The 24,771-nt window shown below is 42.0% G+C and overlaps 1 protein-coding gene across 2 annotated transcripts; it reads left to right on the top strand.

The window, feature by feature from the left end:
* Positions 1-17,565: 17,565 nt before the first annotated feature.
* cibar1 (CBY1 interacting BAR domain containing 1) lies at positions 17,566-23,346 on the top strand. 2 transcript variants are annotated; one of them, XM_034600463.1, is made up of 9 exons: positions 17,567-17,739; positions 18,451-18,685; positions 18,771-18,839; positions 19,771-19,872; positions 20,111-20,116; positions 20,778-20,882; positions 20,982-21,095; positions 22,384-22,503; positions 22,932-23,346. In XM_034600463.1, the coding sequence occupies exons 1-9, from the start codon at positions 17,711-17,713 to the stop codon at positions 23,046-23,048; spliced, it is 897 nt and encodes a 298-aa protein (XP_034456354.1). In that variant the 5' UTR covers positions 17,567-17,710; the 3' UTR covers positions 23,049-23,346. The 2 variants fall into 2 exon arrangements, with proteins under 2 accessions (XP_034456356.1, XP_034456354.1); XM_034600465.1 differs by lacking the exon at positions 22,384-22,503 and having other exon boundaries at positions 17,566-17,739; positions 22,932-23,121.
* Positions 23,347-24,771: the final 1,425 nt, after the last annotated feature.

Here is a 24,771-nt window from a genome sequence, read left to right as displayed (position 1 = left end):
TTTCATCAAGGATGCAGAATTGCCCAACTGAAGCCAATTACACTCTGACTTAAAGAATCCATTACCCTTGTTTTTAATGTGGCCGCGTCGCTCCGACCGTTGTGGTGAAGCCCTGCAAAGAACAAAGTTTTAATTGAATCCCATTCACTCTTCTGTTGATTCCATTAAAGCTGCCAGGAAAGCACTTTTTCTTTTTTTCCTCCATGACCAGCTGCCTGTCTGTCATTATCACCCACCACATTCCACTACCAGCTAATACATAAAAAGTGACAGTAAATCTACCAAGGGAGCACAGGAGTCATAAAGTGAATCGGCTGCTTTATGCTTGCTGTGCTTAAGGGGGCCAGGGCCGAGGGGAGTTAGGGGGCACTAAATCTGAGAGGGTGCGGAGGGAGGGTGGAGGAGGAAGCATCAATCACACCAATGTACACATACAGTATGTAAATGTACACACACACACACACACACACACACACACACACACACAAGGGAGGGAAATGTGAATCCTGATGTATAGATTGTAAGATTAATGGATATTAATAATGGCAGCTGCCCATTAGGAAAATAGAGCAAATAGAGTGCGTACACACAAAACACACACACGCACACACTCTGACATACAAATACAGTAGCACACTGTCATCTGTCAAATCACATTTGGTTATTGTTCCCCCTCTCCTTGTCTCACACACACACACACACACACACACACACACACACACACACACACACACACACACACACACACACACACACACACACACACACACACACACACACACACACACACACACACACACACACACACACGGTCATGTTGACACACAGTTTGGTGTGTGTGGACAGAGAGGAGCTTGAAGGCATCAGTGAGTGTGTGCTGAAGTCTCTCACCATGAGTGTTTGTGATGGTTATGTTAATGGGTCACATATGGGCGAGACAAAAGAACTTTGCGGCGACACAAACAACCGATGAGAGTTACTCACAGACGAGAATGTGGGTGTTAGGTGTCATCATGGTGATAGCGTGTCTGTGGCTGTCGGCCTTCCAGTTTGCTTCATATAACTGACAAATGACACTTTGTATGAGAGCTGGAGATTTTCATTTGTGCCAAATACACCAAAGCTTTGACTATTGCCGTCCAAATTTTAGAATCAATTTTAAAATGTTGCATTTTTGTTTTTTAATTATTCTTATTATATATAAATCACACAACAACAAAAAACATTACCGTCACTGACACTGGGATCATAGACTATATATAGAGATGGATGATGGGTCTTCAAAAATGAAGCTAAAATTCCAGCTGATGCCCCCATCTTGTTCACTGTGAGTCATTTGGAGCCAGAGTCTGCACAGTAGTGATGTTAGTGTGGAGCCATGGTATCAAGGTCCTGTTGACATAGATACTAGGCGAATCACGAGTCAGTCTCAGCTGTCAATCATGACTTAAGAACAACCTAAAATGACAGAAACTTAAAATCTTTAAAGAAAAATTTTGTTGATATGACCTATGCTGCAACCAGCCACCTGGGGGCAATCAAGATGACTTGGCTTCACTTTTAGAGGGCTGTCATGTCGGTCATCTTTATGTAGTCTATGGGACCACATGACAGGCTTATGAGTTTCAACAACACCAGTAAGACATCGTAAATATCAAACAACTGGATTATTAGCCAAATTTCAAAACCTCAAAAATGTCTTGATATTGTCAAGAAAACTGGCAAATCAAAAAGCTCAAGAATTCTTCGCACCTCCATTTACCAGTGAAACTATAATAGTAGTATTGGTGTACAGATAAATATGTCGTGTAGGACAGTACCGTCTTTATCTTTATTCCAATAACGTCACTGATGCGACTCACGTTAAACTGAACTTCCCATCGTGTACCTGGTACTTCCATTTTCTGCACGAGCTCATAAATGTCAGTGATAAAATATGCAACACAGTGTGTCAACAACATAGTTCATGTAACGTCCAGTCTGAGAGGTTTGGTTATTTCACTACACTAAGGTGTGCACAAACAGCGAAGAGATGGAAATGTAGAAGACACATCTAAATAATGTCTCCCATATAGAGGCTATAAAATCAGTGGTTACATCCTATATAACTGTGCATTTACATGATTTATGCATATTATTTTACTATTTCAGCCCACTGGCCAACGCTGTATGGCTGGCCGTGTATTGTGGACTCCTGTACTATCCTGTCTATTTATTGGTAAGTGGAAATGCATATTACGCATTGCAATGTTGGGAGGTATTCTCACATAACAACAGAATTCAGCTACCACATAATATGTTTTAGTCTCGTGTGTGACCCAGCAAAGCAATAGACGTGTCCATAATGTGCCTCCGGTGCTGAATTTCGTACACTGTACATAGCGTAATCATTAATTACTAACGAATTCGACATGACTTTACTAACTCTTTGCTTCAACACATTTGCATAAAGCAAGCTTTGCATTGCAGCGTACCATTATAGCCCCACTTTCCCCAGCGTAGCCCTGGGTTCCTTCAAGCTCATTAAGTGGAACAATAGCCGAGCAGCCGAACACAACAAATGGCTACGGGGGTCTGCTGTGGAACAATGACATATTTTGAAGAAAACGTCGTCTTATGTAAAGCAACACAAAGCCCGTCTCCTGTATCTAACACAAAGGAGCGCTGTATTTAAAGTGTTAAACGAGATCTGATGATGAACACACTGATAAATCCACGGCAGCTGGGTTGGCTAAAGCGATGACCTTTGAAGTGTACTTGAAGAAACACCACTGAACTAGTTAGGTTTTCTCACAAGGTGATTAAGGTTGCCTTGTGCCTCCACCGCTTGAGGAAGGAAATAGATTATTTTTTATTATTTTTTTACACAGTCATCAGAAAAAGTCTTCCTATTCAAGCAAACTTGAATCCACACAGCTCCATCAAAGGCTCGACTTGAAGCAAGGCCTCAGGCTTTTCTTTGAGTTTCACAGTGCCTGGCACTTTTTCCACCCAACAAAGCCGGCCCGAGATTTTAAGTCCATTAAATATTGTTGTTGTATCACACCTCGACAGGTCTGAATTATACATCACGTTCCCTGTGGCCACAACGGTCCTGTTCTGTCTTTGAGGCCGATATCGTTTAACAAAAGCTCGGAGATAAAATAAAGGAGAAATAAAGGGGCCCGGCTGCAGAGAGGAGGTCTCCCCCCTCGTCTTGTCCTCTGTGTGACTGCGTTTCTCCTTTTGTCGGGCTCTGGCTATCAGGGAGTGGTTTTCCCTGTGGACAGCTGATACCGACAGCGTACATAAAATCAGACCTGGAGAAAGTGTGCAGGTGAGAGCAGGAGAGGGAAGGAATAAATGTGTGTGTGTGTGTGTGTTTGTACAGATGTCTATACTACATGTCCCTGCCTGTTTGTCCGTCTCGTCTGTGACAAGAGTCTGGTGTGACTGCACCTCTGTGTATATACATGTGTGTGCACGTGTGGATAAGTGTGATGGGTGTTTGCCACATTTGTGTGCACACTCCTCCGTGCGTGCGCGTACACACCGGCGCGAGCGAGGCAGAAATGAAAGGCAGGAGTCCCATCTGTTGTGGTGTAATGACTGTGCTATTTGGAGGCAGGAAAGGTTTGGTGCGGGAGCAGCTGGTACCTCGCCCGGTGACCTTTTAGCATTCCTCCTCTCACCATCTGACAGATGTGTCAACTCGATTATTTCAAAAGGCCCTGAATAAATAAGCGATTGGGAGAGAGCACCGCCCGCTAACCCAAGGAGTCCACGGAACTGAGGCTCCGCACACATACACGCAGGTGACGGTCGGACAGAGCGAGAAACACACGCCCGCGAGCACCCAAACACCCGCCTTGATCCTCGCAAAGGCCGACACCAGCACGTGCACGGTGAACAATACAATCCAATCCTCCTCTGCTGAACAAAGTAAATGATCGCAGAGGTGAGGGCACGCCCCTGTTGTTGCATCGCTCGTCTCCTACGTTCCCTCCAAACTCTCTTTCTCTTCCTATCATCTGCTGATGCCTGGTAAAAGGGGCACAATGGGGGTGAATTGAATGCCATTGTGGCTCGGGTGCCCTTGGAGCAGCGCTATTAGCTGACTGTGTTTGGAGGAGACGGAGGGAGGGGAGGGGGCTGGGGCTGGATGGTGGGGGGGCCTCAGGTGTTGTCGGGAGAGGCCGACGATGGACTCTCATTCCCTGGCGGAATCCACAGCGGGTGGAGGGGAATGGGAGTCTGTTGTGCATACTGTATGTGTGTGTGTGTGTGTGGAGGGGCAGGGGGCTAATTGACTCACTGAGTGATTGGAGGACTGTGAAGAGGCGACTGCAATCAGACCTGCCCTGATAGAGTTTGATGCCTCCCTAAATAGTTTTCAAATGGAGGAGCAGGTGCTGTTTTTCCGAAGCAATCCCCACTGCCCGGGTGTATGAGAGAGGAAAGTGTGTGTGTGTGTGTGTTCATGTGTGCGTGTGAGCATGTCAGCACATGTGAACCAGGGCGACCATATCCAGGTGATTGTGTTGGTTTTTGTGTCACTGTCTGACTCTATTTCTTTTTTTATTATTAAAGTAAACTGACGGAGAGTAATCAGAGGAGGGATATGTATGTATGTATCTTTTATCTATTTTGTTTTGTTCCCCCCCTTTCACATAAATTTAACACCTCATCTCAAAATATCAAAAGAAAGAATTATCAGTTATGGCTCCAATTGCAGGAGAAGAAAAAGATGACAAAAGAAACTGAATTCATATGAGGGAGCCATGGGCTCAGATGAAGGATAAATCCCACCGGGGAGCCGCTGTTACCTCAAAATTCAATTTCGGTGGCTAAAATTGGAGAAAAGCCCTTCATTTTGTCTACTCCACTGTGTTAAGAATGACTCGTTTGAAAATCCACTAATGCTCTTGTCTGAAACCCCAGGGATTTGAACAGGCCTTGGACTTTCCATCTCTCTTAGCGAGTGTGAAATAGGCTTCATCAAATCATGTCCACTCGTCATGATTTTCGCTCGGTGGATCCAAACCGGTTTGAGCTGGTTATTGGGACGTCACGCTTTGAGACGTGCACGGGGCCAGAGCGGCACGGTGCAGTCTCTGCCTCCAAACAGCTCCATACGACATGCTCTGAATTACCCATCGAGTGCTCAGGAAAATGGATTATTCAGAGGCAATTTTAAGCACTTCCTGGCACAGGAGAAAAGTCGCGTGGATGAGAGCTCCGAAAACATATGTAACACACTCAACTGGCTAAAATTGATTGGAATTTTGAAAATGCCAGTGTGTAGCTTTCTACACAGTCCGGACTCAACCCCCGAACCTCAGCATGGATACAACATTAACATCAGGGCTTTTGCCCGCTGGGTCAGGACCACGCACCATAACCGTGGTCGTTCCTGGACTCCGGTCTCAGTGCTTCTGTCAGCGCAGCACGCCCTCCCCATCTATCATCTCCATTGATCTGCACTAATGACAGATGGTCATTATGGGCGGGGGAGACAGATTGCCTTCAGCACAGCTCGGCTTCACAGGCATGTGCAGGCTCTCTGTGTGTGTGTGTGTGTGTGTGTGTGTGTGTGTGTGTGTGTGTGTGTGTGTGTGTGTCTGGGCATAGTGGAATATCTGACATCTTATTTCTTCTGGTAAACAAAGGCCCAAAGTCTATTTTCACCCTAATTAAAACAGAAACACGTTAAAAGTGAACAACAGCTACTGGAGGATTTTAATCATTCAGGCCGGTGCTATGAGCACAGAGTTACATTTTTTACTACAATGTCGTGTAAGCTGAAGAAAACCTCATCAAACCTTTGCACCATCTCAGAACATCCATCCCCGACACATCTGTACAGTTCTTTTAATGCGTCTCTCATATCAGTGTCTGCTTTACTGTTTATGTAATTGTCAAAGAGGAACATCTGTCAGTTGAAAAAAAAGCACTTCCATTTTCTTAGACACCTAAAAATCTCATTAGAGAATCTGGGTCACTAACCCATTCACTCATGTAATGTGGCCAGACACTCTCCAGATGTGTAGCATGTGGAACGAAGCAGGGATACTCACTTTCCACCACAACATTTTGCTGAATTGTTGCATATTATGCATTTTGTATGGGGAGAGTTTTACAGACGGAGAGTGTATTTAAAGATGCACAAGCCATGTGTGCAGAGCAACTGCTGTTTCATGAGCGCTGGGAGTGTGATGGGAGTGCTTTCATGAATTCTGAGCTTCAAAACTCTTTCTTGTGTCCTCGTATTTCTGCTTATTGTTATACAGTTTATAATATCATCTTCAATAAGAAAGAAACTGAAACATACTGTCAACATTCAGAATGGAGAGACCGCTTCATACAATATTATGTATAATAGCTTATTTCCTCATTATGATCATATTTGGGTCTCTTAATAGAACACAAATATCCTTTTATACACTTTTATTCTTGCACTTTAATTCTCGTTTTATCTTCTTGATGTATCACTTAATCATTAATTGTTGAGTCCAACTTTACATCTTCAGATTTGGAGCATTTTTGTATGTATAAAATGTAAAGTATAAAATATAAATCGTGTTTTCACTCCTCTCTGTTTGATAGGTTGGATTATCTATAAACTACAAAACAGATTTTCATGAAACTAGAAAGAATCCATCAAATCTGGAGGCGGATCCAAACAAAGGATCCAAGATTATTTTTGGTGTGTGCAATTCGGTGCATATATATATGCTCTTTTGAGGGCCAGTTCATTCATGGTTTCAGCTGAGTAACTGCTAACAACATATAATATACTTTGTACTAATGTAATAACTGCTGTGCATCTTGAGATAATAATAAAGTCAGACGTGTTCATGAGGAGATCATTTGTTCAGGAGTCTTCCTTCCACGTTTTGTCACCGCCTACAGAGGCAATAAGAAAAAGTCCCGCGCTACAGCTGAGCTCATTCTTTGTTTATTAGCCGTGAACCTTGAAAGACGACTTCTAACTAGCTCAGTGTGATTTATTTATAGGACTATATGGATCTGCATAAAGACACGTCAATGTCGCAGCCTCCCTTGAAGAGGTCGATAAGTGGTCGATGGGCGCGTGCTTACACGAGAATTATTCATCACTCTTTTGACCGCTCATTCGCCATCATGTCAGTGGACGTCAATTTGAAACTGCAGGTAGCCCACTTATAACGCTGAAGAGGTGAGCTGTCATTATTTGGGTTGGTTGTTTGACACACAAGCAGGATTTTCAGGTCATGAGGTTGGTTTGATCAATAATACTATTCCTGTAGGACCAGAGGGAGTTTATCCACAGAAAAGACACATTTTTAGTTGTAGCCAATTATTGACAAAAAAAGGAGCCTGTGCAGTGGTCATTATATTTTGTCTGTTTATATAGAATATAGTGGCTATAGAGCTATGGCCGGTTTTAACACTTCTGATTCAAATCGACCAATGCTGTTGTCAGCATCTCAAATAATAAAGTAATAATAAAGTATAAGTAATAAAAGAGTTGGAGCTAATGAAAAACGGTTCAGTCCAGATAACACTATTCGTTTTTAGTCAGTTATTGTCTTTTAATGTGTGAAGACAAATACAATCTTATTTCTTTAGGAGAAATTTGAACATTTGTCAGTTTCCGAGTTTTCACAGATCTCAGAGGTTATTTGCTCTCCACAGCGAAGGAACCAAGAAACATGCTCACCACCCACTGTTAAAATCCACAGGAGTAGAAAGTTCACGTTGGAAACAACTTTGTTGATTCTAACTGCTGCATTTCGGCTGCAGGAAACATGTAAACTCCGTTCTTGTGAGCAGCACCAAGAATAACATCTATTTTTCAAAGTATAGTTATTAGGGGGCTACAATCACAGAGCTGGTCCAATCCAAACTAACCGGCGTCATGGACTTATAGATCTTAAAAGCTTGTGCCCTCGCCGGGTCCCAGAGGTCTTCAGCAGCCAGCGGGGCCCCTCGGACCCGGCATCAGCTCCATGATTTAGATGAGGCAATAAAATTCTAAATGGAGATCGGAGGCTAGTTGCTTAATTGACCTTTATTGGGCTTTCTGCTTCATTTGAAGACTGGATATTAAATTAACATGATAATTCAGGCCCGGCATGTTAATGCCACTAAAGCCCCCCCACCCCACCCCACATTTTAATATCGTCCTGTAACTTTTATGGCTCCAATTGATTTAGTACTGCTTTTTATTAACCGACTTTAATTTTCCATATTGGCACACACTTACACAAAGAAGGTTTTATTCCAATTGAGCAGAGCAACGTTACAGGACGGAGGGTTTATGAGGCCGTTTCTATTAAAAATTCTCACTGTGACATATACAGGATGGAAAGTGGAAATGAGATCCAACATGTATAAAGAAGATCAGGAGTTGGTTGTAGTGTTTGTGCCCATGTTAATTATGTCTTAGGAAAAAGCTATCTATGTAGAATAGTAATATAATAAAGATGATGAGTCCAGCATTCAATACCACAAAAACATTTTAGATTTGCAGTACACTGACATCACCAGGTAAGCAAATGGGCACAGATGTTCTATTAAAACTTGTTTTTCAGTGAAGTACTTTTAATATTAACCATGACAATGAGGGTCAATTGAAACTTTTTGCAGTGGCTCTAGATACAAAAGCTGCATTCAGTTAATGATATCACATTTTAAAGCGTGTTCACTATTTTGGGGTGTCCTTAATGTATGTATTTGTAAAACATTCGGTTTCTGTTCCTCCAATATATCATGAGGCCCATTATAATATACTCAGTAATATGCAAAAACCTATTGATGCTGTAATGCACTTTTATTTTAGCTGACTTTGTGTATAAAAAGTATTTATGTAACTGCAGTATTTAAGTTATGCAGGTATCTGAGGTGGGATAGAAAAGTTTTGTTCTGTGGCTTTAAAGGGGGAGGCTGAGAGAGCGCTACTGTCCTCTGGTGGCAGCAATGTGAACGTGAGTGAAGGTAATGATAAAACGACCAGCAGTTGGAGGCAGAGAGGAGGGGACTCAGAAGAAAGTCAAGATAAAGTCTGGTGAGCAGAACTTGGGCAAACTGGGGATGGTGGTAATTCCATATAAATACATATACCTGGCTAAAAGGAATGTTATCTAATCCTACCTAACCCAAATCTCATCTTCAGAAAGATAACATGTTCAGTTGTTGTTGAAAGAGGTTTTAATGAACTATGCAACTTGTACATTTTCCCATTTTGTGCTCTGATTATGAAGAGTGTATGGGTGTGTGTGTGTGTGTGTGTGTGTGTGTGTGTGTGTGTGTGGGGGGGGGGGGGGGGGGGGGGGGGGGGGTTATGATAATATTATTTATTAATATATAATAATATAATAGGTTTTTAATGCTTTTGCTCCATTGTGTTTTCAAACTTTCATGCAAATAAAGCCCCTATATTGCACTAAATTGAACTGAAAGAGAATGAGAGAGAGCACTTTAGTTAAACTGTAGATGGGACAACTCCAACACAAATACACACTCGACAATTAGGGACACGCACTGCCACTCTGACAAAAAGCCACTAACTCACCAGCACATTAGAGGTGAATTGCTTCCCGGATGCAGACCCCCTTTTACCCCTCTCCTAAGTGGATGCATTATCATTTTGTCTCTCAGAAAAAGAAGAAAAAAAAGAGAAGAGCCAAAGAATATGAATATGCGTTTACATCTGTCTTCCATTAATATGCATGCCTGAATCCGCATCAACACAAAGCCAATTTTCTGGCCATCTGGGGGATGGCTGGTGGAGGTAATGAATATTCTTTATGAATATGTTTTATTTTGCAAGGTGGCGATACATCATGAACACGCCGCTGCCTTTCTCCCCCCTCGATCTCTCTCCTCTCGTCCCTGTCAGTCGGTGTCGCTCGCTCTCTGAGCTGCTGTGAACCTTCACTGCACAACTTGATGAGTTTAATTAGACTGTAAAGACGAGGGATGGATGGATGGACAGATGGAGGGAAGGTTGGATGGGATGAATTGGAAAAAAATATATCTTTTTACCGCACACAGACTCGCTCTTTCTCTAATAGGAGCCATAATAAGCCGCACACCTGCTCTGAATGGTGGTGCTGGAGAGAGAAATACGGCGGCGGCTAATAGCTATCATGACTTCTGCAGTAACTAGTCTGCAGCCCTGATGTTCATTTAATTACCAAAGTAACTTATGACAGGGATGCACCACCTAGAATACTCATGGGTTCGGCATATTTTATGATTTTGCAGACAATCATATTTCCTCATCTAAAAAAAAAAATAAATGCACTCATACATTACTTTTATAGGTAATTCATGAGATTTTATAAAATCGCTAAAATGCCTTATTTAATCATTGGGATCATTTCTGGCACAAACCCAGACACTCCATCTTTGACATATGCTCTGCTAAGATACGTGTTGCCTGCGTGGGCCACATACGTTTTTATGACACCAAGTTAAGAAATGAGGATAGAGAGGTGGAGTGTAGGATATGTCACCCTGTAGGCACCTTTACATGTCACATCGATGATTTAGACGTCAGTGACTGTATTACTGTTGCTCGCAGGTCTCTGGGGCCCTGGCACAGTCCATTGGCTAGTGGTGTCCTTTAATGATTTATGATTGAAGTTAGCCCGCGAAGTCCCCGGAGGATCCCCCCCCCCTCCAGTGGGAGGCACAGGGAGTGACCAGTTTTATGGCAGGACTGGGAATCAATTATGCTAACGCTGGGTAATGAATGCACTTGAGGGAACTGCTCCCCGCACTCAAGGGCCATTTTCACCATTTGCATACTGATGGCAGCAGGACAGTGGCCACTTTCATCCGGCTGTGATGGATCACCATGGAAATGGACTTCGGTGCGCTCCTTTCTATTTCGCTGCAAATTTGTCTACTCTCGTTTACGAAAATGGTTAAGGATTAGTCTAATTTCAGCCCGGAGCGTGATGTTCAATCAGGTACATTCAGTGGGAACGACCACTCAAGCTGCAGTTAACATGCACGTCGCTACAGACTCATGTATGGAGTAAAAACTTTGATGGAATTTAATAAAAGGTTTTAAGGAATTAAAGGTATTAAGTGCATTTGTTCTTTTAATTAGTGTATAAATTCTTGACTTATGGCCATACACGTTTGAATCCCAAAACCCAATCAGTCCTACAAAAAAGTTAATGTGCAAATTTGAAGAAAATCCCTTTCTCACACCCACATTCCGGAGATATCATGTTCTGGAGAATGAGACTGACGGACGAACAGATGCACAGACGGACAGCCCAGAAAGATAACGCCTCCGGCCGCAACTGTCGCAGATGCGGAGGAATAAAAATGGACCACAGAAACAATCCTTTCCCCACCTCTTCACATTATTCAATACACTCAGTATTGTGCACTCAACCAAGCCTCTCTCTCTCTCTTTCAATAGTCTGAAGTCATTTTCAATTAAGGCCCTTTTTGCGGTCAGTGTGTGAGGAATCCTGGAAGTGCTCCAGTTTCACCCCCCCAATGGACTCTGATAGACACAGTATGTTGAAGAGGAATATCAGCGAGGGCTTTTACTGCCACCAAGGTTAACATGCATTTAAGTCATCTGTTTGCAAAGATGGAGGTCTGGCAACGCTCCCCTCTCTTTCCACTAAAATGCATTAAGGTAAATAATGCCAGACTCAGAGAGAAATCACTATGTCCACCGCGTCTCAGTGAAGTGAAGAAGGCTATGAATATGAAATGTGCTATGAATAAGTGATGTGCTGGTGGTGACACTGCAAAAAGGACTGGGTGTGAGATCAAGGCCTTTTCCGAATGCAAAGTTGTTGCCTTCCCCAGTCAATCAGATCATGAAAGTGATGTATGAATTATACATGTTTAAAGAAGCATTTGGAAAAAAAAACATTCTTATTTGCTTTCTTGGATGAGAGGATCATCCTGTAGATTAACAGCTTTTTTAAATTAGCTTTGTATAAAGACTGGAAGCAGGAGGACAAAGCTCCACCTATGAGCACATTTAATGCTCCTTAGATAAAATATCATACTTTCTATGTATATGTTCAAAAGACCCCAAAAAGATATACTGAGTTAATTTGTGTTCATGTATTTCAACCTAAGATAACCACGTCCGGGCTCCCACTTCATATTCAGCTTGGTAACTTTTGACAAGAAAGTGAATAAGCAAACCTTGTTTACTTATCCAATGGTGAAAAACACTGAAGATTAACTTTAAATGCACAATATATGTAATTTTCTGCCATAGTAGCTGGGATGAGATCATGGAAATTAGCTGTCACCACCACAGACATCAATGCCGTCAGCTTCTTGCAGTTTTGATGCATTTAGTGTTCATCATCCAGGACATTTGTCCAAAACAAATGGATCTGGGCATCAAATCTGAGTTAAGAAACACTGAATGAAGCAGTTTCAGGACGTCTTAGAGGCGCATCATCGCGAGGAACCTCACTCCAGAAAATATATACAATATATTTAATGTTGGAAAGTTGCTCAAACCTACTCCAAGAATTATCACTTTACCAGTGGAGTCAGAGAGAGTATCATACCTGGGGAAGATAAAGTTTGGACACAAATAAACTTCTCCAAACTTCCATGAGTGACGCTATCACTCGGTGGAACAGACAGACAGGGGCAGACAGGCAGTGTTGGAGGCTCCCACTAATTTGATCTGGTGACATTTTCTTCGCCAGCTCCTGAGGGGAAAAGAGCAGCAGACAGGGAGAGAGGGAGGGAGAAAAAGAGGCGTCTGAGAGAGAGTCAGAGAGAGAGAGAGAGAGAGAGAGAGAGATATGTGGGGAGAAGGAGAGGAGATTGGCGAAGGAGACACTAATGAACGCAGACAACAAAGACCCTAACCTGAGCTGCGAGCCCCTGGAGACACAGAGAGGTTTTTCATTGGGTCAATAAAAGCACTGGACCGTGACTGCGTCGGCTTGCCCTTCAAGCAACCGCTTAACTGCCGAGAGACGACTTCTGTTCAAGGTTGCTGGAGTTAAAAGGGGATAGCACTGAATTTCAGATCTGGAACATGAGATGAAAAGATCTGGAGCATCCTATTTATGTGGGATGTCAAAATAATGTCCATCTCACCTGCATTAAAAAAAAACTCTGCCAATGCCAATCAGTCCCCTTCACACACCACAGTTAAATTCACTAGATTTGGATTCTTATTTTAATCTGCAGCAAATTGCGCACACTAAATCAGATCAGTCATTAAAATGTGCCTTATTCATTTATTCAAGATCAATGATTTACTCTGAGATTTTAAATGAAATTGTTGAAGAACGCCCTCTATCTCATATTTTCATTTAAATTACAATACATGTTTTATATCTTATTTTCACTTATATTTTTAGACTCAATAGCCTATAGTTTTATTCACTGTCTTGTATAATATTATTTATTGCTAATACTGTAATCTTGGAGCAAACCGGCACAAGAATTTCCTTCGGGATTAATTAAGTCTTATCTTATCTTATAAACAAACGCAGACGAAAACATAACCTTCTTGGCGGAGGTAAAAACATCAGAAGAGGAGGTAGATGTTTCTCTGGCAGTGGAATGAACCGCACATGAGTGAATTTAATTTGAAGCTGACTCTTCAGCTATAACAAAGTTTATTCGCATGCAGAAGCTGATCAGGACTGTTGTCTTGATTGACTGTCGCTGTAGATTTGGGGATTTTGTTCTTTGTTTTGAAACTCTCCAGACAGACATTTAATTGCTTCTGAGAACAAATACATTTGTAATTTAAGGACTAGTATAAAAATCGCTGGAAACTGAGTTTGAAGTACAGAGGAGAGGATGGATTTATTTCCCACTGGATGTTCCAGGGTTAATTTCTGCAGGAGAGCAGCGCGGTGTCGCTCTGCCAAATCAGAGGCATGTCGCCGTTAAAAGGAAGGAGAGCGAAGGTAGCCAAAATCAGCATGATGGGATATTGACTCTTGGCTTGTAATTTCATTTTATGCACCAAGTGGCAAACAAGATATCACACTGTTCATAATCCTCAGTGTCCCTGAACACACACACACACGCACACACACCTCCCACAGACTCCTTCTTGTTATTAACAGGGAATCTAAAGCCCTATGTGCATCTCTATGTGGGAGGACAGCTTCGGGTCTAGGGTGTTAACACCAGGACTTGCACCTGAAGGGGTAGAGTCAACACACACACACACACACATACACACACAGACACACACAAGCACACTGGGGAACACATACTTGGTTGCCCCACTAAGTCCCCCCACGTCTGACATATGTCACTCCCAATCTGTTCAGCAGGCCACACATCTCTCCAGTGTGCCGCTGCCGCTGTGGCACAGGGAGCTGCAGAGGGGGAGAGAGAGTCGGGCAGAGCGAGCTGGAGACGGAGTGAGAGGGCACAGAGGGATAAAGACAGCAAGAGAGAGAGAGACAGGAGAGCATGAAGGAGGCAGGGAGCTGCTGCTGCTAAATGATACTTTGAAAACAACACCATCTGTTCTTTGAGAAAGTCAGATGCGCGGTTTAAAACGACGCCACCAATCATGAATACATTTACAAGCAGCCAATGAAAACTCGTCAACATGCCCCAGGCTTCATTTAACACAAAGATCCTGTAGGACGTCAGGTACACAGGCGTCTGTCACATGGTGAGGGACCTTGAATCTATAGTCCCGTGTAACAGCCAGAGGAGGGCTGATGAGTAATGTGGACATGATGATGGAGAAGGTAAAGAGAGACGTCAGTCAGTCAAATATGTCTGTGCATGAAGGGATATTTCAAACAGCTCAGAATCCACCTGTAACCAGGCAAATTCAAACACACGTCTTAGGCAACAGACAAATGGAAGTGGATTGCCATCATGTGGTTGAGTTATGCAATCACACCAGAAACTTCTCACTTACATGTCTCATTCACAAAAACAGACACACGATGTGACACCTCTTCAGGAACATAAACATCAATACGCTGCAGGAAACTGTGCAGAGCTGCTGGATTCTCTTACATAGTCCCTCCCCTCCTCCATTCAACACAATCAGACTTAAAGAACACTTAAAGGTTCAGTGTGTAGAATTTAGTGACATCTAGTGGTGAAGAGTCCGGTTGCAGCTGAACACGCCTCACCTCACCCTCCCCTTCCAAACATGACAGAGAACCTGTGGTCGCCTTCAGTTGTCATAAAAACTCAAAAGGTGTTTAGTTTGTCCAGTTTGGGCATCTGTATAAATATTTAAATATAAAGGGAACATTCTAAGGTGAAGGAAACAATAATTCATACAGTTTAGATGATTACACAATAGTGGAAATATCACCATGATTATTTTATACTCTTTATATTTCTGTCTATAGATCCCTCTCACCTAAGCCTTACAAACTGAACCTTTGAAACACACAGAGATGATCACTTTTTATGTATGTCTAGAAGGACGATTAGGTTATAAACCTTAAACCTTGTAAATTTAGCTTGATGCTGTTTAACCATAAGTTAAAATTTTCAGGAAAATCATAACAGTTCTCTAAAAACCAGCATATTTACTGAGCAACAGCACTTTCTGTAGCCACACATCTACAGTTCATGAACTTGCCGGGCCTGATATCGGCAATTTGAAATACAACTACCAGTCAACTAATTTCGAAACTTCTATTTTAAGGTTTTTTTTAAAGTTGCATAAGGTTGCTTTAAACTAAAAGTGGCTACAACACACGACAACACGTAGAGCACCATTATGTCTCCAGATGTCCTGATTTAAAATTCGTTTTTTGTTTCATTAAATGATAAAAAAAAGAGGAAATGAGGTGTAATAACCAACCAGCCGCAGCAGAGGAAAGTTACATCAGAAGCTCTTAACAAATAAATGAATCTATACAGGCATCAGCTGTAGCAGGAAGTATAAACCAGATCCTCTTGGGATTCCAGGCACACAGCTCGATGCTATGACCATGTTTTACATCGCCAATCTGTTACAGTGGGATCTCCCCTGCTTCAATCCCATGGATGATTAAGCGTGATAATTAAGGTTTTTGGACATTTTCCATAGAGGAGCAGACGTGGCAGCTGGTGACATTCATGCATTCCCAAACACAGAGGAGGGAATTACAATGAGGCCTCCATTCATTTCAGTGATCAAAAAGTCTGCTCCTGGCACCAGCTCAAAAACAGTCAAGCTGTTGTTGAAAAGGACTATTTGCAGCCCTCTTTGTTGCAATGTAGGCAATGTACCTTGATCTATTTGGGGAATTAGAGAAGCCATAGCCAAATATTTGGATTCATCCAGCAGGGGCACTCACTTCCTCGTTTCACTAACTTGGCACGACACAACGTTAAAGACTGAACAACTGCTTTTATAGCTCGTGTTTGTTAGTGTGATGTGAGTTGAGCTAAGTCAAATAAATGAACTGTGAAATCAAAGAGTCAAAATCAGAGACAGTAGCTATTATGAGACATTTAAAAAAATACCTTTGAGGTATGTGCCATACCTTAAATTGAATCAAGCCGCACCAAATTGCACACAATCATAATAGTTCCCTCAAAATGCCAGATTTTAAAAATCAAGATCTATGGATTATTCCCAAGGAAATCAGTGAAAGAATGCCCTATTTTGAAAATGTTAAATAATGATGTGTAAAAATTACATAAAATCCTTTGTCGTCCCATTTGTCAAGATTCACACCGAAATTGAATGGGTTCTTTTTGGGCTCATATCCCGTCCTTCCACCAAGATTCCTGGAAAACCCTTCAGAAGATTTTGTGTAATCCTGCTGACAAACCAAAACTGACAGGGGCAAAAACATCACCTCCTTGGCGGATGTAAAAAGAGGTCATGGTTTCAGTCACACTCGAAAAACTAAGATTTCCACACGAGACGGTCATATAACAATTAACATTCACACAAGAGACAGAGCTTTTATAAGTATTTTCATCTTTGGTGCGACATCCTCTGGCCTTAACTCTCAACAAGAGTCAGGAAAACTATCAAAATATAATTATTTTAACAGGGACATTTTTTTAAACCTCAGAGAGAGTCTCTATGGAATAAAAGTGTAAAACTGCATAAAATGGGAAACAAACATCAAGCAAACAATGGCACAGCAGCACAGCAATTTACTCAGGATTGTCAATCTTGTAAATGCAATTTCTTTTACTGCTTTATAAGTGAAAAACAATCACTGAGTTGAGCAATATTCAGCATTTCAGCTAAACTCGAAATGTTACTCAGTAGATGGTCTAAGTTATTGTTGTAGAAATATAAAAGAAAAAAAGTGGCCTGGAAACCTACAATTAACAATAGTAGAAAAAATAAATCCTGGATCCACATCCAAACTAAAATATAATGGGTTCCTCCCCGACCCTGTATCTCCAACAAGTTTGATGGGACTTATTTTTGTAGTTTTCTGTCTAATACTGCTAAACAAACAAACACACAAATAAACAAACAGGCAGATGCGTGTACAAACACACGCTGCTGTCTGAGATGACAAACTTTACCATCTAACCTCCAGCTCACAGGCTGAAAAGTGCAACGAGACAAGAGTTGTCAGTGAAGCGACTCCATTTCCCAGAATGCATTCCTGAAGCGGAAACAGCGGGGGGGGAGGAGGAGGAGGAGGCGGGCTCCATGGAAACGGCAGACTGGCGTGCTAGCCTCGGGAGGAGCACGGTTAGCTAGCGGTAATTCTGCATGTGGATAAACATCGGTGTTCGCTGACTCCGTTTCTTTCACCGCTTCTCTGCGAAGATGAGTCGGACTCCGGACGCGAGAGCGAGGTAAGAGCTGTTCCGACCGAACCCCTCCGTGAACCGGGAACGAGCGTTTGGTCAGTTAACGTTAGCAAAGAGAAACAACTAGCAGGTTAGCTAGCTGCGGCTCCCGTTATGCTTATTTACTCCAAAGAGCGATATGAGTGTGGACGAGTTGTTGTTCAGGAACTGTCTCCTTCTCAAACGGTGATTAATAATGGCTGTGGGTGAAATAAAGAGGTTTTACTGCAGTTTGTTAGATTGATGTTCATCAACACTGATCAAATCAAAACAAACGGTGCCTCACATCTCGGGTCTGGGCAGTTGAACAATATCAATAAAATCTTAGTGTATATATCAGTATCAATACAACAAAGTTCTTTATATATATATTAATATATTTATTATGCATTGTGCAAGCAGTTAGGAGGATCTACTTCAGGTTTGCTTAATGTTTTGCTGTTTATCGAGTGTTTGTTTTTCTCCGTCCATAAAAAAACATTTAAAACTACATTCACACATTCACTCAGGAGTAAAGATAATGATATTTGATATTTTATTTTATCTTTATCTATGTTTGCCCATATGATCCAGCCCCATCACACTCACATGTTTTGTTTTAGCTTTGTTTACGTTTGGGTTATTTGTTTAAGATCATATTACCCCACACAAGCACTTCCTTGTCCTCTCACGGCCGAACCGCTGTTTGATTACTAATGTTGACGTTGTCCTCCACAGGGACAACCAGACAAAACAGATCCAGGAGAACATCACCAATGTGGAGAAACACTTTGGAGAGATGTGCCAGCTGTTTGCCGGTTACGTGCGTAAGACAGCCAGGCTACGGGACAAGGCCGACCTTCTGGTTCGGGAAATCAGCCTGTACGCAGACACTGAAACGCCAAATCTGAAGAGGGGTATGAAGCAGTACGCTGACCACCTGGCCAAGATCCAAGACTACCGCCAAGCTGAGGTAAAACTACAGGAGCGTAGCTTACAGCCACAGTCTGAATGTGTTGAGTAAGACATAAACTAACATGGACTATTCTGCCTTGCAGGTGGAAAGACTTGAAGCCAAAGTCATAGAGCCACTGAAGAGTTATGGAGCTGTTGTGAAACGCAAAAGGGTAAATGTGACCGTCAGCCACAGCCATGTTGACGTCTACACTGATTCCAAATGAGCCAAAGCACAACAAAAGAGTTTAAACCATGATCCACTTGCAATTACTGTAAAATTATATCAACCGTTGCTAACTGAGAAACTTGTTGCAGAATTATTTTACTCCAAAAATGTTTACATTTATTAGCTTCTGGATTACTTTCAGAGCTTGACATTACATTTCTGTTTACAGTTGTTAAAAAAACACACACACATTTTAAAATGATCCAAAGATGTTGAAATTGTCCACCTTCTCATGCAGTTCCCCTAACTTGTGTTTCAGTTTGTTTCACTATATTGCAAGATTAAACGTGTCCTGGCGTCTCAGGGTGTAGTGATAATGAAAATGTAAAAAGAGGATATACCTGAGGACATAGTTGGGATCGCTCTGTCTTTGTCAGTACCACTGTGTGGCCACATGAGTGCACTGTTGTTTTAATCTTAATATCCCAATCCTTAACAAACCATTCTTTATGCCACAGCCGGCATCAACCCCACTCAATGCCATGTTTTGATACTGGTCTTAAGAATATCAAGTTTCTTCGTGATATTTTGGAGTCTTTGTTACACAACGCGGCATGTGCACTTGTCATACATGGATTTGTCAGATTTCATATCACATGCCCAAAATCCATATATAATGCGATAATAATATAATGCTTCTTAGCTTTTTTCATGAAGTGCTAAATTAACCTTCCATTGAAGCCAATGCTCTTTACTTAATGTCAATCCATTTGCTTAACATTACAATCTGTTTCAGAAGTTTGCACAACAGGGTGCATTTGAGGACACGATTTAGAAACTCTGAGGTTAACCACATACTTTTTATTAAGTCCTTGGGAATCTAAATCAGCATCACTGTTCATTTTCATAATGACTACTGTGTCCTTTTCATGCAGGAGGATCTGAAGACGACTCAAAGTGCCAGAGAGAGAGAAGCCAAACAGATGGCTCAGCTCGAGAGGACCAGACAGAGGAACCCCTCAGACAGACAGATCATTGTATCCTTTCATTGTTCCTCTTCTCTCAAAGTCAAAAGATCAAAATGTTGATTAGTTATTGATATTAGTTACTGTTTAAAAAGGGAAATAAACTTGAATGTGTTTAGAATGTTTATCTTGTCAAGTTTGAAAAGGCTTACACAACATTTCTTTACTTAACATTTACTTGATTCAATAACAATGTGCATTTCAAGACCAACAGGGAATTATTTGAATTTTTCCTTGACCTAACCTTCAGTCTCAGGTGTGTCCCATGATATCTGTGCTTCTCATCGCTGGTGATGAATAACTACAACGATGACACATGTTTCAGAGTTAAAGTTCAAATGGAAGAACAACAACTTCAACAGAAACTTTTGAAGAATAGTCTGTTGTAAAATGCGGCGACGGCCACATATCTTTTTCATTACTCTTTATTAGTAAAGTGCATCGTAGGAGTGACTTGTAACTGACTCACAGACTCGTTTTCCACAAGTGGAAGGTTTTTAGTCATTGTCCGACCAGTTCTACACGCCAACCTGCATAACCTGTAGGAAGTGAGAGTAATAACAGCAGCTCATTTTTTAAGTTCATGTTCTCTGCGTGTAGAAAATGGTTTTATAATTGCATGTTTGCCGAAAACAGTAAATAGCGCATGTTGGACTGGAACTGCAAGTCTAAATCTGATGGTACTGCAATTTTACTACTGGATGATACTGGCCTGGTGTCAGCTGCTTCACACTGCACAAATCACCTTACACATCACGCACTAATTCCCTAATGAAACAAATCAACAGGTTTAAAGGGATGTTGTTGGATTCTAAAGTTTATACATTAATTGTGACACACTAATGCTTTTTGACCTTTGATGCCTTTTTGCCACAACCTGTTGTGTTTTGAAGTACCTTCTTTTGTTTTGCCACCAGGCTGAAAGTGAGCTCCAGAGAGCCACCATGGACGCCACGCGGACAACCAGGCAGCTGGAGGAGACCATAGATGAGTTTGAGAAGCAGAAGATCCGGGACATCAAGGTCCGCTGTGCTAAGCTTTCTGTCCACCTCAAGTTTAGAGTACTGTAAGATTTGACCTTTCTTTCTGTAAGATTTGACCTTTCTTTCCCTTTTATATAGAAAGTATTCGGTGAGTTTATGACAGTGGAGATGTCGTTCCATGCCAAGGCCTTGGAGGTCTACACTTTGGCCTACCAGAGCATTCAGAGCGTGGATGAGGAGGAGGACCTGGAGGTAGGTTTCCCTGTCATTTTTTCCCGTATGACAATGTTTGCATACAGGGAAATCTGAGATAGAATTATTCAGAAAAGGGTTGTGTGTTTAGTGTGTCACTGAACTGATGAGTCTTTATGTACACCCTCTGCTTTGTACCCGATTAACCTCGTGGTTATATTTAACAAGATAAAGCCATCACGGCCTCACGCTCCCTTTACTCATCAACTTCTTGCTCATGTGCAGTCCACACCCTTCATCTGATGTGGTAACTTTTAAATTAACCTGCGGAGACTGCTGCACAATTCAGACTCATGCTAGCTACTGTACTTTTCTGTGTTTACAGCCTGGTCTGAGAGGTTTACCAAACTATTTTAAGAGATAAAGCCCCGTAAAGGGGAAGCAAATGATCGATGATATTCAGTGAGCGAGGTTCCTCCAGCAGATGCCCTTGTGCTATTTTCCTCCACCCCTTGCCATCTCATCTGTGTGTTTTTGCACTGAATCATCTCCCTTCCATTCATATCGAAGCGAAACTCCTCACCCAGCCAAGGCTGTTTGTCAGTGAGTCATAGCACAAAGCATGGCAGATTGAATCATCTGAAAAAGCCACAATGACAGGCATGAAGATAATCCTGATCAAGAGCCGGTGCGGATTGTATTGTATATTTAGTGGAAACCAGTGGTGTGGCTTAAACTGCAGTTTGGCTGCGTGGTCGGAGGTGCACCCAGAGAGCTGCTTTGTTGACATGTGACAAAAGCTGATTGTCAGCCAGGTTATTGATTTGCTGGAGAGTATTTCCTGTGTGTGTGTTTTCTCTCCTGAAACTCTGTTGTTTATATCTGTAACTTAAAATGCACAAATATTATCAGATATCCCTAAACTGTATCTTAACATCTGCAGGACCAACTACAAAAACAACCATTTTGTGATTATATTTTATAGATATTATGATTGTGATATGCGTCAAAATCTTAGTGGAAATTGTATTTTTTACACTTTCCTTACATATGCAGAAAATGAATTGATTTCATTCATATTTTTGATTAATTGATAATAACTTTGATTTATATAGCACCTTTATCTAAGGCTGATTTACAGAGTTGTTGAGCCCAACTATGTATATGCGTTGTTTGCTAATTCTGTGTACACCATGGCCACTTTAAAGTCCTTCCTTAAATTCAGGGTTAACTATCTTGCATTAAAATCAGTGCCCATGTTACAATTACCCATAGGTGTGTGTAGGCATTGTTGCCATTCCTCTGTGTCTCTGTGGAAAAGTCTCGAGCCTCCTACTGTCTTTGGCAGGTGTTCAGGAACTCACTGCACCCCCCTGACTACCAGTCACGCTTAGACATAGTGCGAGCAAATTCCAAAACGTCCCTCGATCAGACCGGCTCCTTCCTGAGCACATCAGGAACCTTACAGGTAAGATGCAGATGATGCTTCACAGTTGACACTAAAACTAGAATTTCCCCAGAAGATCCCTCTTTAACTAGGTTTCTGTTGGGGCTTTTTGTTTCTTTTGACTTTGACAGTTCCAAGTTTCATCTTAATGATAGAATATAAAAAAAGCCTCTTCCCTTTTTTGAAACCAGTAGTTTCCTCATACCACAAGAGACTGGTTCTCGATAACAGCGAGTCTTATCAGTGCTGCCAGGGTTTGTGCTTGGCATCACCACAGCCATCTTTCACTTTGAAATTCCCCCATGTCATGGCATGCCACAATCGTCACGCATTTCCTCATACATTCAGTGTTACCACAGCATTTTAACATCAGATTCAACCGAATCAACAGTCGTGATTGGCGACTTTCTGCTGAGTGTTCTTTAGTGACGGTTTATTTGTTGTCACAGCAACAAAGAGCTTCCATTCGGCAAACAAGAGGTGAGGGTGAGGAAGAGGAAGAGGACAACGACGAGGACGAAGACGAGTCTGACGAGGACGAAGAGGACTCAGAGGATGAGGATTAAATGCTCATTAAATTGTCTTTTTTTCGTTTTTTGCATTTTTCTGTATGGAAAATAAGGGATATCAAAAAATGTACCAACAGTAAAAGCTGTGTCATTGCCAAAATCCCCTGTCACAGGTGGTCTGAGCAGTATTGTAGTGGTGTTGTGTTGTAGCTGTGTGATGCTCTGTAAGGAGCATGTTGTCCTTTCCAGCCAGTGTTTGCTGTTTCGCTATATTTTTATATCTCACACATTAACAAACCGTGCATTGTATAGTCACTCGTCTTTATAAATAAAAGAAACTCAGTTTGTTATGTTCTGCGATGTTCCAGTGACTTTCTGTTCTATAATAAGTGCATGGTGTACGCTCAGTCACTTTGCATGAAAACGCCATAGAGTGGCTGATTGTTATTTCAGAAACTGTTCGGAGTGTGAATCAGTCTAAGTGATGGTACTTCGTCTGCAGCCGAAAGTGACTCATCTCGAACACAGACATGTAAAAGGCATTCAGTTGTGATGTTTAAGGTTAGAGTAACGGGCTTTGGGAATGCATTATGCCAATGAGTGTCCTCACTAAAATAGAAGTACAAGAATGTGTGTGTGTGTGCGTTCTCGTTTTTGTTACTTCTTTAAGACCCTTTCCTGCATGAACACTGACCTTATCAGGACCAGTAGACCTCACGGGGACCAGAACATCATTTCTGAGGTCCTGGTTGAGGTTACGGCTAAAGTTTTGGTTAGCCTGTCCACAATGACTGGCAGTCAATGCAAAGTCCTAAAAAGGATAACTGCGTGTGCGTGAGACTGTAGACACACTTCTGTATTTGCATGTGGCTCTGTATAAAACAGTTGTGCGTATGTGCGTTACAGAATGTGTTGTCTGCCACAGTGCAGGCTGCTGCCACTGTCAGCTGATGGCTCCTATGTCTGTCTTGCATGAGTCACTCTGCACATTTATCATTCCTCAGTTGCCCATGTCATGATGGGTACTTTTCTGCCCCTGGAAACACACACACACACAGATACATGCTGTAGACATCACATTTCAGCTTCATACCATTTTCTGACAAACAAACGATACAAGCACATTCACGGGCGTATTCAAAAAGAGTCATTATGCAACCAACAAGTCTTTTTCATTATCAGATACGAGGGCTACTTCCCTCTCAGCAACACCGACTATCTCAGGGACTGTGAGATAAAAGCTGCGTAGGTGGTGTGTCATCAACTCTCTGCTCAACACCACCTCAATGCATGTAAAGGTTAATGTGTATGCAGACACACACTAACACACGCTCGCGTACCAGTTGACTTCAGTGTGCTGTGGATCCGAATGGCCTGTGTTCCAATGAGTCATCACCAATAAAGTGTGTGTGTGTTTGTGCCAGCGAAGTGAGTCAGAGAGCTTTTCCAAATGCAGATAAACCTAAAGGCTCCACTCCCTGATCCCAGAGCAGGAGAATAGAGACGCGAGTGTGAAAGAATCAAAAAGAAATGAACATAAAAGCAAAAGGGGTTTTAAAAAAAAAGAAAGAGAAAAGGCCAACCCATTATGTTGGCCAAGAGTTGGAAGTATAAAAGGGAGACAGGACGTGGTGACTCATTGACTGTTAAAAACAAAAGCTGAAAAACAAACAGGGATACCCATGCAAGGAACCAGATGTGGAGAGAAACGAGGAGGAGGAGTACAGAGGGACAGTTGAGCGAGGTCAGTCTTAACCTCAGGTCCTTATCATTGAGTCTG

Source organism: Hippoglossus hippoglossus, chromosome 11 (genome assembly GCF_009819705.1).
Source record: "Hippoglossus hippoglossus isolate fHipHip1 chromosome 11, fHipHip1.pri, whole genome shotgun sequence".
NCBI classification, from domain to species: domain Eukaryota; kingdom Metazoa; phylum Chordata; class Actinopteri; order Pleuronectiformes; family Pleuronectidae; genus Hippoglossus; species Hippoglossus hippoglossus.
The sequence above is the reverse complement of the archived record's forward strand: the minus strand, read 5'-3'. Positions and strand labels throughout refer to the sequence as shown.

Coding starts and splice junctions, on each gene's coding strand:
- cibar1 (XM_034600463.1), top strand. CDS start 17,711: ATGAGTCGGACTCCGGACGCGAGAGCGAG. Junction 18,840..19,770: donor CTGTTGTGAAACGCAAAAGG/GTAAATGTGACC, acceptor CTTTTCATGCAG/GAGGATCTGAAGACGACTCA. Junction 21,096..22,383: donor ATGAGGAGGAGGACCTGGAG/GTAGGTTTCCCT, acceptor TGTCTTTGGCAG/GTGTTCAGGAACTCACTGCA.